Source organism: Oxyura jamaicensis, chromosome 3, assembly GCF_011077185.1.
Source record: "Oxyura jamaicensis isolate SHBP4307 breed ruddy duck chromosome 3, BPBGC_Ojam_1.0, whole genome shotgun sequence".
In the NCBI taxonomy this organism is placed as follows: domain Eukaryota; kingdom Metazoa; phylum Chordata; class Aves; order Anseriformes; family Anatidae; genus Oxyura; species Oxyura jamaicensis.
The window spans coordinates 53,223,110-53,240,767 of record NC_048895.1 but is presented as its reverse complement, the minus strand read 5'-3'; the positions used below and the strand labels follow the sequence as shown (position 1 = coordinate 53,240,767).

At 38.9% G+C, this 17,658-nt stretch overlaps 1 protein-coding gene across 2 annotated transcripts in view; it reads left to right on the top strand.

Moving 5' to 3' along the window:
* Positions 1-17,658, top strand: part of CNKSR3 (CNKSR family member 3) — a 56,599-nt gene that overhangs the window by 27,617 nt on the left and 11,324 nt on the right. Inside the window, exons 2-7 of one of the 2 annotated variants that reach the window (XM_035320509.1) lie at positions 3,025-3,188; positions 9,394-9,596; positions 11,015-11,102; positions 13,460-13,501; positions 15,395-15,514; positions 17,230-17,289. In XM_035320509.1, coding sequence (XP_035176400.1) covers positions 3,025-3,188; positions 9,394-9,596; positions 11,015-11,102; positions 13,460-13,501; positions 15,395-15,514; positions 17,230-17,289 — 677 coding nt within the window. The remainder of the gene's footprint in view (positions 1-3,024; positions 3,189-9,393; positions 9,597-11,014; positions 11,103-13,459; positions 13,502-15,394; positions 15,515-17,229; positions 17,290-17,658) is intronic. The other variant, XM_035320511.1, reaches the window with a different exon arrangement.

The following is a 17,658-nucleotide window of genomic DNA, read 5'->3' as shown; positions in this document are numbered from 1 at the left end:
TCTAGATTTCACTCATGGGTTATACAAAGTCTAAATGACGTGCTGAAGTTCATAATGAAAATAATGGAAAAGAACTAAGAATTCTGGAAGAAGGGAAAAATGAGCAGTGCATTTAGATTCCCGATGACATTTCAATGCTGACTTTTAAACTTAAATATTATTTAGATTATTTTATGGAACTGATTTATGAGTTACTTTTCCTCCTTTCCCTCTTGGGGAAATAGGATTTTTTTTGTTTGTTTATACGTGATGTTTAAACATTACGTTCATATGACAGAAAATTAAACAGTATGCAATAAATGTGGTTCCAATCTCAATTAAAATGTTTAAGATTTTTCCATATGTTTCTTAGAAGAAGTAGTAACACTAATATTAGTAAGATCATCTTAAACTATTAGCGAATGCTTGCCATAAGTGTGTGGGTTTGTCTTCACTTCCTGCTTTTTATAGGTTTAGTCACTTAAATATGTTTCTCCCTGAGCAGCTGTGCCTCTGTATTGACCATTCTGAATTAACACTTGTATGATTTTGTAAGATTTTACTTCACAAAATAGACCTATTGTGTGATCATAGACATATTAAGTACAACTATTAATGTATACACATACATATAATTAAACATTATATATATATAAACGCCTATTAATATATGTATATTAAAGATAGAGAAGTAGCTGTTCAAGATGTAATAGACCTTCAAGAACAGACAAGCATGAATTAAAAGAAAGACAAACCAAAAAAACACAGGCAAGCTGAAAACCACATTTGTATTTTTTTTTTGGGGGGGGGGGGGGGGGCGCCATATATACAAACACAAGTCTCATGTTTTAGCACAGAATGAAGGTCCAGAAAGTTGAGTTAACACACACAAAGGATAGCAGGGAAAAGCTTCAACGTGTCCAAGAAACTTGAAAAATGCAAAAATATTGCATGCTAAATAGTGTTTTGTTTTAGGTGTTTGTGCAATATGTAATGGAGACTTTCAATGGCAAGCGATGGGAAGCAGTGGTCTGCAAGACAGCATTAAAAATTGGGAATGCCAAATATGTGCTCTGTATGTCAGCCTCGGCTGAGAATTTGTTTTAAAAAAATAAATTGTTAAACAATGAAGGCCAGATCGTTTTATTATTTTTCCTGGGAAAAGAGTTTGTATAGCCTAAGGGAGAGATTGGTGCCTGTGGGAAACAGAACACTGGGCTCAATTTTCAAAATTTATGAGGTCTTGCCAAGACAGATGGGAAGAAAAAAGAGTGTGCCCCAAACAACTGTAGCCCTGGGAGACTGTGCTCATCTTGCATGCGGGATTTCACATTCATAATTATGCTTAAAAATCAAGCTGTACACACCAGTAGCTCTGCACGTGGAGGAGTTGAGCTTGTCCAGCCAGATTTTGATGTGTTGCAATAAAAATTCAGCTCACAGAAGTCATATTATAAAGGGGTGACTTAAGTGCCAGGCTGTCTATCCTTATTAATTTCTTGGTGAGAGTTACAAAGGCAGGTGATGCGTGCTAAGTAAGCCTGTGCCTCTGAGAGCTTGTAATCTGCAGATCTCCTGTGAGCAGGCATTGCAAGGTAGCAGTGACAGCTCGGGCTGCTGTTAGGAAGCCAGCACGTATCGTGTGAATCCTGGAGCCCCCCCGGGTGACTTGTCCGGATGGTTTTCTTGGCATGTGCTGGGACTGCTTGTGTTCCAGGCTGCTACTGCAGCTTGAGGACTTGAACTGAATGCTTGTCCTCTGTCCTCAGTTTCCGTCTAGTGCAGGGGACTGTTGGTGTTTCTGATGTACAGCAGGCAACATCCCGTCCATCTCCGTGGCTTCCTTGTGAGCCAACATAATGGATAAACATCCTTTCTACACTTACAAGTTCAAATTTTTAAAACTGAACTGTCAAACAGCATAGCTATTGTGGATGCTACGAAGTAGATGCCAAGTATGTAATCGGAAGTTTGTTTGCGTCAGCTATTTTCAGTGAATGTGATTTACTGCTACAAAACAAATCTAATGGCATCTGTTCCTTTTGCTCTAGCTAATATGTTGTAGTGGAATAGGACATCAAGAGCACTGCATCTTTCAAATAACACATCCGTCCAAAGGTTTTCCCCTGGACTGCTGCCCACGAGATCTTTTAAGAACAGACAAAATGAGCAGAAGAAAACAGGATTAACACAAAGTTTAATTAAAGCAAAAGAAAGAGGAAAATTCCTTTCTCTAATCAGTTTAAGCAACAAAAGAGGGAAAAAGATACTGTAGAAAATGGCCATATATAGCCATATATAGAATATAGCCATAATTTAAAGCAAGTATATTGATGTGACAGACAAAAATGCTCTAAAGTGTTTTAAAAATACTTTGTTTCTGTAAAAATAAGTTAGGTTTCTTGCTGATGTATGCTGCTAACTCATCAAGGGGGCGAGAACAGCTGATTCAGGAAGCTGTAGGGGCTCATAAATCAAGGGAGTAATGGGACTTGAGCCAAACATCATTTTGATTGCTTTGCCTTTGATTGTTCCATTTTCCTCTCATCGTTCAGCCCTTTTATATTTAAGTGGACAGGGGACTGTGGGGTTTTACTCTTTTGTTTATTAGTGCTCTGGGCAAGTTCTTGCCTTGCCTTGTATTTGTTTTGGTTGGTTATTTCTTGTTGTGGTTGCTCTCCAGGGTTTTGGGTAACTGTGGGGGCTGAGTCTGTCTATGCACATCTCCTGATAGCTTTGTGCTGACACCAAAGGGACATTCTTACCTCATCCCAATCCACAAAGAGCGAATGGGTCGTGCCTTGACTCAGGTGACCCCAAGATCCACAAAATCCACACACTCCATTTCTGCACCACTGTGGTACAACTTCCAGTCTTCAGCCTCACTGCAAGTTTCTTTCATTTTCTTTAATAGTTTGGCACCACAGATCGTTTGCAATTCTGTTTGCGCCTTTTGTATTTTTTTTTAATGGGGTGGGGAAGGGAGAGAAAACAAAGTGTAATCATGTCCCCTTCACACTCTCTTTCTCTCTTGTGCTTTGTTAGGCCTGGATGATTGCCTGCAGCAGTATGTCCATAAGTTTGAACGGGAGAAGATAAACGGTGAACAGCTGTTGCAGATCTCTCACCAGGATCTTGAAGACTTGGGTATCACACGGATCGGACACCAAGAACTGGTTTTAGAAGCTGTGGATCTCCTGTGTGCACTGGTTAGTTAAGCGGTGAACAGACACACACAATTTCTTAAAGTGCTTTTCTTCTGAATATCAAAGGCAAATCTAATGATATCAGAATGCCTGTCACACACTTGCTTTCTGTTGCAAAGCATACCGAAAGAAAACTGCAAGAATTTGTTTAATTCTAGCAAACTTTGTGCAATCAGCTCTTTAACATTTTCCTGATAAGAGGCAGCGCTGATTTGATTCAGTTGCACTTCTAAAGAGACGTGTCGGCTGAGTTGTGTTTTTAGGTCATGGGGCTCCTGTTAGTGAATGGTGATTAAAATTGCTACTGAGTAGGGTGAATTTGTTGTAGGGGATGGAATGAAATGACAGCTGTTAATGGCTCCTCACGTTGGCTGAAATGAGTTTAGAGCAAAATTTTGCAGTCTCCATACAAAACAAAGATGTTCTTAAAATAAGGAATGTTTTCATTACTCAGTTACAGTGCAAGTTCAACTCATGGGATTCAGAACATAAGCTGTTCCTCTGTTTTACACTGAAAGCGCAGTTGCTTTTAAAGCAACATACTCCAGAAAGAATTAACATATTTCAGATTTTGCTGTGCAGCATCATCAGTGCAGGATTTATATAAAAGCCATACTTTGGACATGGTCTTGAAGGCATGTTTGATGTAAAGCAGTGAGCAAGCACCAGAGTTGTACACAATGAGATCAGCTGAGAGGGCTGGGAGAGGGTGCCCAGCGATTCCTCGGCCGGTGCTGGCCTGCCTTCTGTTCATTAGGCAAGGCTTGCAGCACACAGCATGCTCTTCTTAAAATGGAGAGTCTTTATGATCTGTGTGGCACGTGCTTTATTGGCTGCAGGGAGGTGCTACCGGGGTTGTTTGTACTCCATAACCAGGAACAAATTGCGTAGTCCAGGCTCAAAGAAATGCGTTTAATAAAATAGCTGCTTATAATCTGAAACACTTTGAAAGTGTTTCAAGAAAACTCCCAAAGTTGCTCTTACATTTGCAGAACGTTTTTGTTTGCCTGTTTCAGTATTTAATATAGCACCTTTTTTAACTTCTAAGGTGAAAATCTAATAGAGGAACTGAATTAGCCTGAAATCCAGTTCATGTGGGAGGGGATAATCTGTTGGTAGGGGATAATCTCTTGGACAAGTGAGGGGTCTGATGAGTTAGTAAACATACTGTATACAGTCTTGACTAAAGTAATGGATGTGGCAGCCCCCGAAGGTGCTTTTTTTCTTATTTCTTAAAATATTAAAATAAAATGAACAAAGCTGGATGACTGCCAGAACCCAAAGCTGTGTTTTATCTCCTACAATTTCCTTCTAATTTCCTTTGTAGACAAAAGTTTTGACCTCAGAGTCATTTCTGGAAATCCTTTGTGAAATTCAGTTCAAGTTAATGCATTAGACAGAGTTCACATAGCGTAGCTGAAATGTTCTTGTTCCCTTTTAAGAAGTGGAGGAAGAATTCCTGTATTTTAGCTATGCCCTTTGTCACCTTCTGCGTGCCCCTTTCCTTAAGTTTTTAGGATAGTGCTGGAAAGTCTAGTGTTAATTTTTGTTTCCAAGAGGGTGGTGTGTCTTGAATTCTAGTGACAGCTAGTCTTCCATGTTTGTCTGTTTTCTTTCTGTGAGAGAAGAGAGGTTTCTCTATTTCACCTGCATTAGTTCTTTGAAAATGGGTTGAGGTACTGCTATGATCTAGTGCTTTCCTTTTGTCTGCGCACATGTGATGACATTTCCCTAATTTTTGGAAACTTGAATTAAAAAGCAAAGGCATTATGAAGAACCTGCCTTTTGTGACTTTTCCATTGTGCTTTTAACTCATGCTCTGGATATGTGGCATTGACTAGGCTGGCCCGAGGTCAGGCTTTGCAAGTTGTTGTTCTTGGCAATAGGCAGAAATTCAGTGTGTTTTTTTGGAGGTTCCCCCATCCTAGAGTTCTCGAAGAATTTACCCCTTTGTATAGTTTTTCCTTGGCGGGTTTCCAGTTGACCTTCCTTCAGATTGATGCTGTGGTTCCCCAACACTGCAAGAACACTCGACTCTCCAAAGGCAAAGAAGTAGCTGTCTTTGGAACATCTTTCTCTTGTGGCAATTCTTTTCAAGTGTTCATTTTACATAACTATCCAGCCTTGCTAGGCTAATGGAGAAAAAATACAGTGTGAAGGTATTATGTTCCTTGAGAAAGGACACCAAGTATACTTTTTCTTAGATTTTTGTAGGGATAGGGCCCTCTTACGCATGAATTCTATGCTGTCAAATTGAAAATGTCTGGAGGTTATGATGTTTACTGCTGTGGTAAACAAACTCCAGATTCAATATGGCTAAAAGAAAAGTGACTCTTCCTTAGTTGGTTTGGTTGTTAGGCAGTGTTTTGTGATCTTACTTTAGCAGCAACATATGCAACAAAGCAGCAACTGACGAGGCATCAGGAAAGAGCAAGGTCAGGGATAAAAGGTGAAGGTTTCTTGTGAACGCGCATTTCTGTTTCTTTTGAGCTGATTCAATAGCATCTTCAACACCTGTTCAGAAAAATTTTATTTAGGGAATTTAGAGGACATACCAAAGAAACTGAATTCCCTGGGAGGGGATGGGCAGGTAGGGGGAAGAAACAAACAAGCAAAACCACAAACACATCAACTTGAGTACCTCCATCTTTTCTGGATGACAGTATTTGCTTGGGTGAGAAAAGGGATGGGAAGAAGATATTTCTTACTTGACTTAAGTGTTTGGGGAAAGGGCAACAAACATATAAATGTGCTTTTTAAACTCATGCAAAACCACAACAGCAGGGGCAAGGATCCAGAAAATAAGCTTTCCTAGTCAAATATGTAGGACCAAAACTGTATAGAATGGTGATGAATGAAACTGAGTGCTTACTCATCATTCCCTGATGAGTAGACTTGCTTGTTTGGGCTTAATAAATATAAAATAATGCATTAACAAATTCACTTCTAATGTATTCTTTGGATTAGATTCCTGAATCTTTAACTATGCTGTATGATGGTAGAGTTTGGAAACAAAAAAAAAGCAGCTGACTTTTTTCCTGGGGTTAGAATGAAGAGATTAGCTTTAAGCAATTAAAAATATATACTATATATTTTATATATATATTATAGAATGTTATGCTAGCACGTTACCAGTGCAGCAAAATATAACCTTGTACAACAAGGTCATTGTACCAAGTAACTCCAGAATAGTGTTTTTATAGAGATTTTAATGCTGTCATCCTTGTAAAAGGTGTTGCAAAATTGACCTGGAAAGTGCAATTGCCCTTTAAATCCCAAGCTGAATAGTTTACATACCTGAACACTCACCTGATTATTCCTTATCGAAAGCACCACGCCTATGTATCACGTCAAAAGATTTCAATTTGCTAGAGGTCTCAACTTCACTTTTTATTAGGAAGTGTGAGGCTCTGGAGGATTCTCTAGGAAACGTTTTTGTTAAAAGGGAGAGCAAGAATGGTGGCTGTAACCTTTGGTTAAGTCCAGTGTTTATGTAGGCATACAGTGAGTTGAATCTGCTGTTGAACAGGCGTTCAGTCCATTTTTATTCATTTCTTTTCACAGAGCTAGTTTTCAGTTGGATCAGCCAGCAGAAACCACCTGTTCACACTGCAGCATGTGAGGATGGCTGTGAAAGGGAAGGTGATAGTACCTTGGCAATAGCCGAGCTCTAGATCAGCCCGAGTCAAGCTGGGACATGACTCCTGTGTTCTTTTGACTTTGGTTAACCACACTTTATTTTTTCTTTTATTTCAGCAGCCTGACCTTGAGCAATTATTTGTTAAGTGTACTATTTCTCATTAAGTGTAATGGAGTTTGGAAAGAGTGCGCTTTTGTGCGCATGCCCTCTCACGCACACGTGCACGCTCTCCGTTGCTCTGGTCCCGTGTGGGGCTGCCCAGGTTAATGAGTAATGAGCTCGGAATGTTTGACATGAGGTGTTCTTGACCGCTGGCTTCAGCTGCTGTTTTGATGAAAGTTAACTTCGATATTTTCAATCTGGAGCGATAAGCAAATGTAACGTGTTCTGTGGTTCGTGAGCAACATCTAAATCTTTTTGGTTGCTTAAGTCATAATCTGTTAGATATTATAACCTCAGTTCTGTAGAATGCTTCAGAAAAGCCTGCTAAGTTTTTGCACTAGAAATGTGTGTCACTTTGAGGGCTCATGGGCTTTTTGGTGTGCTGCCACACTATCAGCATTCCTATCTGTCCTGAATTGAGGCTCCAGCTCCATGACAATTTAAATCAATTTAAGTCAGGTGCTACCTCCATGCAACCCCCCCCCACCTCCCTTCCCACTCTGGTTAGTGATCCTTTGTGCTTGTACTCAAATGACCCAGAGGTGAGTTACCTCAGGGAACTAAACCAGCTGAGAACACCCTACAATAAAAAGGGAATATTTTTTTAAATGGTTTGGTTCCTCAAACCAACACTCCAACAGATTGGACAAGCAAGAGTGGCACTGCAAGCAAGGGAGTAGAAATAGGTGATTACGTGTGGGATGGTCAAAAATAGCCTCAACTGGGATAGAATTACAGCCAGAGTACACAAATTCTGCTAATACTGTTTGTTTTCCCACTCTTTCAGTTAAAAGAAAAATGTACATTATGGCAAAGCTGTATCTGGTGAAGGAGCAAAATGTTTTCTGTGCGTTAGAGAGAACAGGTCAGGACAGCAGCATGCCTTTGAAACAAAGGTGGTTTGGGTTGTGATGACCCTTTGTTCCCTTTGTTCTTAAGAAGTTCATTCCTCGGGCTGATCTGAAGTTGGAGAATTCAGTTCCCTGTACTGATGAGCTGTAATGTTATGTTGTTCTAGATAGACACAATTTTTAGTCACAACTTTTCTTGGAGCATGAATTGGTGGTTTAGGTATCTCAGTTGCCCTCCATAGGTAGAGTCTCTGGGAGATGTAGGAAAGTTCAGTGCAGTGACTGGACATCTTGGCTGTGATGTGCTTATGAGAGGCTGTTGGGGAAACTGGTTGCAAGAAATGCATCTGAAAGATAGTCTTGTATATTTTGTTAAAAGTTTACAAATGACAGTATGCAAGTACTTCAACACCGTTTATTAATCTGAATCTTTCCCTCTCTGTGATCCTGGAAAATTTAAGGATATCCTTTGCTATTGCAACAACATTTTTGTTGTTATTGCCTTTTTTTGTTTTGTTGGTTATATCCTCTCGAGCCCTACTCCTGGCTGTACTTCCACAATGCTTCCTTGCCAAGAGGCCTCACGGGAAGGAGGGGAACGTGTAAATTGCTTTCATTGGGATGTTACCCATAGGAAGTGGTAGGTATTTTAAAGGCAGCTGTGTAGTTGAAACTTCTCCTTCCACTGGCCTATTTTTGAGCAAAGATTGTGTTTAATCTCTTTCAACTTTCCTAATCTAAAATTAAAGTTGAAATGAGATTCAAGCTGATTTAAGGAAGCAGTTTCTCACTCTGTGGAGAATCAGGCCATGGATCAGGTTGACAGGAGGTCTGTGCAGTCTCAGATCTTGGAAATTTTTAAGCCCATACAGATGAAGCCCATAGCAACCTGGTCTGAGCTCACAGCTGAGCCTCTTGTGAGCAGGAGGCTGGACTGAGGCCTTCTGGCCTTCCCACCAGCCTGGGTAGTGATGTGATCCTAAATGGAGAAGTTGGGAACTCCTAGAAGTTGGAGTTGAATGAAATTAAGGTTTGCTTTGGTTGCTTCCTTTTTTTATGAGGGAAAGGAAGAAAGAATCTAGTCTAAAAGACCTGAGCATTGTGTGGGGCATAACTTTCAGAAGATACCCACAGAGGATGCCCACCTTTGTAGGATAACTCAAAAGCAAAAAGGTAACCAGTATTTCTTGTAACTCATGCATCTGCACACTGACAGCAAGAAGAGAAAGTTCTTTATTATAAAATTGAGTAAGTTGCCTTCGGAGTAGATATATAGTGTAGCATTTCTGACATGTTTGGAATGAGACAATCAATGTTTTGCTTCAAACAATTGTATTTTAATCTTATGGAGTGTGGTGTGGTTGTATTTGAATCTGTAAAGGTGAAGTTACAGTTACATTACGCTTTTAAACATCTCAATTTGCCTTTTTGCCCCCTCCCAAATTAAACGACAAACCCTTAGACCTTTAAATATGTCCGAGTTTGCAATGTGAGGTATCATAAATAGGAGGATCTTGATAGGGAGATTTATTGGACTTCATAATATTTCTTGCAGAACTATGGCCTTGAAACAGACAATATGAAGAACTTGGTTCTCAAGCTGCGAGCGTCATCCAATAATTTGCAAAACTACATCTGCAGCCGTAGGAAAAGTTCAACTTATGATGGGAATACATCGCGAAAACCCCCCAATGAATTCCTTACTTCTGTGGTGGAGCTTATTGGTGCTGCTAAAGCCTTGCTTGCGTGGTTGGACAGGTAAGAATAAAAGCCTTATATTTTCATTTACCAGGCAAGGAGAAGTAACTCATTACAGTGGGAAGTTCTAGATGCTTGGGGTAAAGGTCTTCTTGATCTCAGTCACTTTTTTTTTTTAGTTATTTTTCCAGAAGATCTGTGGTGGACAAAGTTAGTTACCTAGTACATCTACTCTTGCATTTCCATTTCTGTCAAAACCGATGAAACTAGTAACATTGCATCCAAACTAGTATTTATAAAAATAATGAGTTTTCCTGTTCAGGGGAAATGACTTGTTTTCAGTCCCAGATTTTCACATATACGTGACTTCCTCCTCTCCTCTTCTCACTATCTACATCAATTGTCATTGGCAGGTCCCTTTTTTTTTCTTAAATATATAGTAATAATAAAAATCTAATGTTCTGCTGAAATTTTGGCCTTAGCTCTGTGATTTGAAAAACTGAGAGAAGGGCAAGGGAGAGACTATTTTTTTTTCTTTAATTTTCCTGGCAAGAGTTAGAGTTGTTTTGTGACAGCTGCAGCGGAAGCGAACAGGCAACAGAAATGATAGTGTTCTGGCCAGAATGCTGGACAGGATAATAGATGAACGTGAAGTCCCAAGACCCTTGCCAGCTTTCCTGAGAAGAAAGGCTAGAAGGAAAGCTGCATGAGGACTGTCAGCAAGGAGTGCTTTTATTCTTTAATATCCCTGCAGTGACATTAACAGCTTGTGCCTCTCACCTACTCCTCTCCTTTCACCTTGATGCTTGCACCTTGCCCTAAATTTCTTCTTCAACTCTCCATCAGCAAGACTACTGCCTTCTCCATTTCCAAACAAGGTGGAGTAGCTTTTCAAACCCTTTAAGCTATCTGAAGTGTCTGAGGTGAGTCTCTGTAGGCTCTAAATCTCACCTATCCATCAGTCCATTAGAAAATTGAGCCTTACTGAACTTGTGTGTTCATTTTTCTTTTCTTTAGAAGGAAGTCGTTACACAAGATAAATTTTGTGCAGCATTTTTCACTGAATTAAAATAATGTATTAATAGAACTTTCTCTCAGCTCACTCACTTTATTATTCTCTCAGGTCTGAGTTCCATAATCAAAGACTGGAAGGTAGCAAACTATGCACTGGCAAACCAAAGGTTGTGATTTGACTCGAGCATGCAGCTGAGAGAACTGTAGTTTGGAAAACTGACTGAAAAGTTTTCTACAGGTTTTGCTGTCTGAAACTGCTCGCCACAGGGCTAGACGTATCCTATTTTAGTGTGAGGTTGAAGTAGGAATATGGAAGCAGGAATATTTATATCATAAAACTGTCCTTGCACTTGTGTGAATGTCAGAGTTACAGCTCTGATCCTTAATATGCCGTTCTTCAGTGCTATGGTAGGACAGGAGAAGACTCGTCCTTTCAGTCTAAGAAGAATTTTCTCTTGTTACAGGACCCCATTTACCGGTATTGCTGACTTTTCATCAATGAAGAACAGAATTATTCAGTTATGCTTGGATCTCACTACTACTGTTCAGAAGGTCAGCTGATTTCTTTTCCTCTTCGCCTTCCAAAAGGGAAGGAAAGTGGATGTTTGGGAAAATAATGTGTTTGCTGTGTGCTGAGTGCTAATTGGAAGGCAGGTGTGGAACTGTGATCTTTCTTCAAAGCTTGAATATGTCCACAAAGGTCAGTTCATTGTCCGTTTTTCAGAGGTGGTTTGTTTTGTTAATTTAATTTCCAATTTTGCAATTGTTGGCTATGTTATAAGTGGATACCATTTAAAGGCTACTCATGTTTTCTTCAGCTGTAATGGAAGTAGGGCTAGTTTTTAAAATAGATGATCTGCATTTGAAGATTATCAAGTTCCACAGAACATGTTGAAAAAACTTACCAGCGTGAAAAATGTAATAACATATACTACATTAGCTAATATGCCCACACATGCAGACTTCTTAGGTCTTGTTGTCCCATACATAGTATTTCAGCCATCAGATGGGAAATGCTCTGTGTAACAGAAGGAACTGCTACCTTTATGATGCCTATTCCTCTAGTCAGGCTTCGGCTGACAGTAGCATGAGATGGCAGTATTTTGTTTCAAAACTTTCTATTTATCAGCTGTGGGGTGAGCACTTACATTGGTAATAGCTAAAAGGATGCTTAGCAACTGTGGGAGTCTTGGTAAATTACATCATTTGATTCTCTGAATAATATTGCCTGTCTTCTAAACTGTTCTGACAGTATGCCACTGCTTTGGCTGTGAAGCATTACATGCAAACTTTAGCTTCTGCAAAATTTGCTTGTAGTTGTGTAGTCTGTGGCTGCATGTTGTTAGAACTCTGCAAAACCATGTCCTGTGAAATTGGTGATTCCCTCTCTGTTTTGGGGTGGATGCTGACCAAGTCCTGTGAGATGTCAAGCTGTGATGACACCCAATTATATCAGCTGGACCACTGTAAAAGAAGAGCATCTGGATTTTATACCTCCAAAAGCACACAAGTTTGGCTTACTGCTCAATGTCCTTCTTGTTTGGGCACTGTGTGTGCAGTTGCAGCAAGTTAGTGATTTACAGATATAGATCTGCAGATTGTGAAGTAGAACAGTAAGCATTTCTAGCAGCAGATGGTGTTCACCCAAGAGTGCTACAGGAACTGAGATATGAGATTGCTGAGCTGTATTAATTAAACTACTAAAAATGGTGTCTAATCTGTCAGTTAAATCAGCCTTTGATGGCAGTAGAATGGAAGCTGGCAAATACAGCCCAAGCCTTTTAATGTCAGAGTACCTCTCTGCCAATTTCATAGGAGCTATATTAAAGAGTGGAAACTGTATGTATAAGAAAAAAAAAACAGTAGGTGAAGAATCAATCCTACCTTGTACTAGAACATTTAAGATGTCTTAGTATGATCTGAAAAAGTTCACTGCCATGTGGAGAAAAGAGAGTAAGATGAACTTTTAGGTGAGTTTTTTTGATGTCCAAAGCCCTTTCATATTATGAAATAGAGTATAGGGATGTATTAGGGTTTATAGAGTATTAACATATAGGAGTGCGGATGTATGTAACAAAAAAATGATGCTGATGCACAATGCTAGAGTCTACATTTGGTAGTAGCATTCAGCAAAGATCTTGAAGCTTTTGGTGACAGGTTGTAAAAAAAAAAAAATGACCTCAGTCCTCAGCGATCATCGGAACAGTGAATATGGTGTTAAGAGTTACTATGAGAACATAAAAGACAACATAGGTGGGCTATTTTATATATCTCTGGTACCTTCATATTTGGAGGTCTGTAAGATTTTTTGGACTTGTATCTTAAAAAGCACAGAAAAGAGCTAGGAAGGTATGAAACTGTTGAAGATGAACAAAAATATGGAATGGCTGCAGTTCACAGCTCCTGAATGCATCTTTTGTGCAATATGTGCTAGCTATGCAGGGTGAGATGTCAGTAACAAATATCTTAGAATGTAAGATTGTTTTAAATAATTTCATTATCTAATTGCTTTTCATGCCACTTGTAACAATCTGTTTTATAACTGTTTGATGGCTAGAACAGAGGAATGCCTGAATCAGTGTTCAGCAGTGTGATGGCAAGTTTGTGTGCCTTCTGAGAGGCTAGTTCTAGTGTGCAGGGTTCTGCCTTTCTGGAAGAGTCTGCTGCTGTAATTGAATCCCATGTTCTCAGTTTTAAAGGTTTCTTACTGCTTTTTACCAGGACCAGAAAATAGTTGTTTAACAGTACATTTGAGCCCTACTGAATGAAATTAATCTGATTAATCCCTGCAGCATGAATAACTCTCTTCAAGTTCAAGGTTAAGGTGGCAGTTCTGCAGAGTTTTTGTAGATCATGTGTTTATGTATTTATTGGTTGACATGTTATTTTTGTTCTTGTTTTGTTTTCAGGACTGCACTGTCGCTGACATGGAAGATAAAGTTCAGACTGTAGTAAGTTCACATTTCTACTGAAACTCAACTGCTGTCACATTTATTTTGGTGGCTTCTGCACCAATCGTACTGACGAGCTTTCCAAGCCCAGCAAATCATGCAAATGAAATGTTCTTATGGGCCATTTTAATAATACGCTTTACTGTAGAGGAAATCAATGAAATTTGTGACTAAATTGATAGTGTGTGTAATAGCACTAAGTCAAGTATTCTTTAAAGTTTCATTGCGTAGCTATTCTTCAAGAGAATTTAGACCACAAATTCTAGAGGAAAGGGTAGTAGAATAGGCTAAATAAACCAATTATTCCTGTGATGTGCATCATGAGACACTTAGTGCCTTAATAAATAGATACTATGCCTTATTAAGCTTCTTCATGTAAAAGAACTGCTCTGCAACAGAACTGAGGTTTTGTCTAAATGTACTTGAGCTTGAAAGATTGGATTTTTCAAAATGATTTGAAGTTGTCTTGTGACCACATGAGGAACGTAATGGAATGCTTTTTATATTTTCTAACAGTTAATCATCGCTTCCTGCTTTTGACATGAACCAGGCTGTGCTCTTTGATAAGGCCTTCCACTAGTTCATGGATGCTTAGGAATTTAGTAGCACAATAACTAAAAATAATTTTGTCTGTAAATAATGAGACCATGTAAAAGGGAGTTTTTTTGCTTGCTTCTTCTTCCGTTTATGCGCACCCACTCTGGAGTGGGTATTGTTGTTTGGAATTCCCTTGTTTGACTAGTTCCTTGTATTCACGCTTAAGCATTGTTTTGATTTATTTTATTGCTGTTCTATAAATCCAATGTAAAACAAAAAAAAATATTGGAACTATTGTTTCCAGAGACCATTGTAACTCCAAAGAACTGTTTTACAAGGTAGTTCTCTCCACCTTCTTATGTCTGCTTCAACTGAAGGATTCAAACCTCCCCGTGAAAGGTGTCTTACCTTGCTGGTTCCCAAACAATGTACAAATAACTACTGTGCTATGTACTAATCCTCCCTTCTCTCCTTTAAGCTTTTGTAATCTACTTGGAGTTTCAGCATTACTTCAACTAACAACAAGACTCAAAAGACAGCGTGGGGCATTAGAGAAATTCATGAGTGTGTAGGGAGGGGACACATTTTCTACAATATTTTTAATGATAAATTAGCCATCCTGTTACCTAAAAGTTGTAAAAGACAAAGGCATTCTGCCTTTGGCTTTTCTGACATGCACAAGGTCAGAGTTTCTTTAGTTATAATGCTGGCTTCAGATCAATTATGTTTTGGTCAAAAGGAAATATGAACCTTGCCTGCATAAGCATTCCAGAAGAGGTCAGCTCAGAGGCATGGTGGAGAGAAGTAATGCTGAAACATGAAATGCTAGATGTCCTACCTTCTACTGTAAAGCTTTGCATGGATAAGTCAGTGGCCTGCACCTCATTTTTTTTTTTTTTATGGCCACATTGCCATGGCCAATTTTATTCTTATAGCAGAAATAAAGAAAAATATGAAAAATTGTCAGTTGTTCACACAAGGAATCATGAAAGTGTTTCATTATTTTAATAGGTTAGCTTTTGTTAAAAAAGAATGAACACCAACCCAATTTTTCAGCATTTTATGTGTTTATTTTCTTTTTAAACAGAGGGTGTACTGGCATCTGTTAGTGATGATGAGGTGGCACTAATGGAAGTAGATCATCTGTACTAGGTTACTCTAGGGAGATAAACATGCTGCAGATTAGATCTGTGCAAATTAATCTCAGTCTTCTGTTTTGGTAATTCTTGACTATGCTTTATTAGTGGACCAAGTTTTAGAACTAACTTAACTTTCCAAAGGAAACAAAAACTGAAAGAAGCAGCTGCGAGGAGAGAATTTTTATAACTTTTATTTTTGTGTATGTTTTCTTCATAGTCCAAGACTTTAAATGGAATTTGCGATAAAGCTATCCGATCAACGACGGATCCATTGATGAGCCAGTGTGCATGTCTGGAGGAGGTTCACTTAACCAACATTAAACCTGGGGAGGGCCTGGTAAGAACCAATATTGGAGTTTCCTGATGTCCCTAGTGTTTAACAGTTACTTGTGTGAGCCACCTCATGTGTATGTATAGCAATATACTTCAAAATCATTAATGCTCTCCTATAGGGAGCAGAAAGAAGCAAGGGAAGGAACTCTGCAGTTTGTCAGGCCACGTGTTGGAATGGCTGCCAGAGATGGGCATGCAAATTAATAGGTCCCAAACTGTTGATGGTAATGTGTTGCAGATTAGTATCTTAGTGAGAATACAGGGGAATTGGCACATGCGTGGGAAATTGGTCATTTTTACTTTTCTGTGTTATTTTAATTAGCTGCTTTTTTGGAGGAAAGGGAGGGTTGGCAAAGGAGAAGGTGATGAGAAATAGTGTTTGTGTTTTTGAAAGAGACTTTTTGTGTGTGCTTAGACTGAAGAATATGAAAATTTTGGAGCTTTGCTGTTAGCAGGAATAAGGGAAATCCTTTCAAATGTTGAGCAGTTGTGTAACATTACTGAATCTAGTTCATTTAGTGTATTCCACCAGCTGAGTACTGGTTATGAAAACTGAATTTGAAATCTTGTTGGATTTTCTAGCTGGGAAATACTCATGTCAGGGTGAGTTGGAGGGAATTAAAATTCTTAAGTGCATTTGTATTCCTCCATGACAAGACAGAAGAGATGAACACCTAAAGGAAGTTCTACAGTCTGACTGTGATACATATTTTTACTTTGGCTGGTGGATATGACTGAATCAGTCATGAATTTGTGAAACTGTGAGGAACATTGAAGCTTGCACTAAGCCAGCAATGAGGAGGCAGGTTCACAGAACCGGGTACTAACAGGCAAGCTGGGAAGGAAGCTAGCTGGAGAGGACAGGGCAAAAAAAAAACAACACCCACATCTTTGTGTGTTTTCCTGAACTTCTAAGCAAGCATGGTAACTTCAGGTAGATAAGCTGTGTATGATCCCTGAATAACACTCAAGTTCTGTAGAGCTCAATGTGAGTACTTTTAACGACAGGTGTAGGCAGGAATAGTAAAGAGATGTGCTTTTGTGTGTAAGTGGTGAAACCAATGTACTGGTCACCTCCTATGTGGAAATCTATGCAATTATTAGTTAATAGCCTGTAGGTGAATTACAGTTTTTCCATATCGTCAACACCAATTTCATCTGTGTTTATTCTTGTATTTACACTCAGTATTAACAGAGTCAGAAATACTTAGTTCTGCCAGGGCTTTTATTGCTTATGTCAGCATTGTGTTTACAAGGTAGTTTGTATTTTGACTTGCCAAGAGAAATTGTAAAAGAACAGACGTATGATATTTGTAGCCCACCTGTGTTAAGCGTGCTTTGTACGGAGAGAGCTAGTGGCCATTTAGTCAAGCTTGCAGTTCTCTAGTGTAGACAGAGCAGTAAAGTTTAGTTCAGGGCCAAAGACTGAAAAGGAAGCAAAACTGGCAGCATTTGGTGTTACCATCCAAACAGTATTTCTGAATTGCGTTCCATGTGTTAGTTTTTCTAAGCAATTACATATACTATAATTACAGTAAAAGTCATCTGTGAAGAGGTTGAGAATGTTGTGGTATTAGTGATATTAGATTGCACAGTTTTCTAGGGAAAATGTGTGAATCTTTAATGTTTTGAGTCTGTTGCCAACACTTATTTAATAAAATATGTTTCACAGTGTTGTTTTACCTTTGAACATGTTTTTCATTTTCTACTTATATTTAGGGAATGTACATCAAATCAACTTATGATGGATTACATGTAATTACTGGCACTACAGAAAATGTAAGTGAAGTAAATGTAGGTTAACTCAGACTATCTGAATGTAGCTTTGATTTAGTCTTTTTTTCCACTGCTTTTTCCTGTTTTACCTGTAACTTTCATGATATTACTGCTTTAAATACTGTGTGATGCATCGTTTGTTTATCCAGCACTTGTAAATATTTTTGTCCTCATATTTCACTGTTAGCCTAATTAAACCAGTTCCTGCAAGTAGGTGAAGTACTTCAAATGCTTGGCATCAGAATAGAACAGCAGCGTATTTAAGTAACTGAGAGCTTTTGGTATTTTACTTAACAAAGTCTTGGAGGTATGCGTTTGCTCACTGCTTGCAAAGGAAATCTTTCCTAATGAGAAAACTTTGGTGGTTCTGTC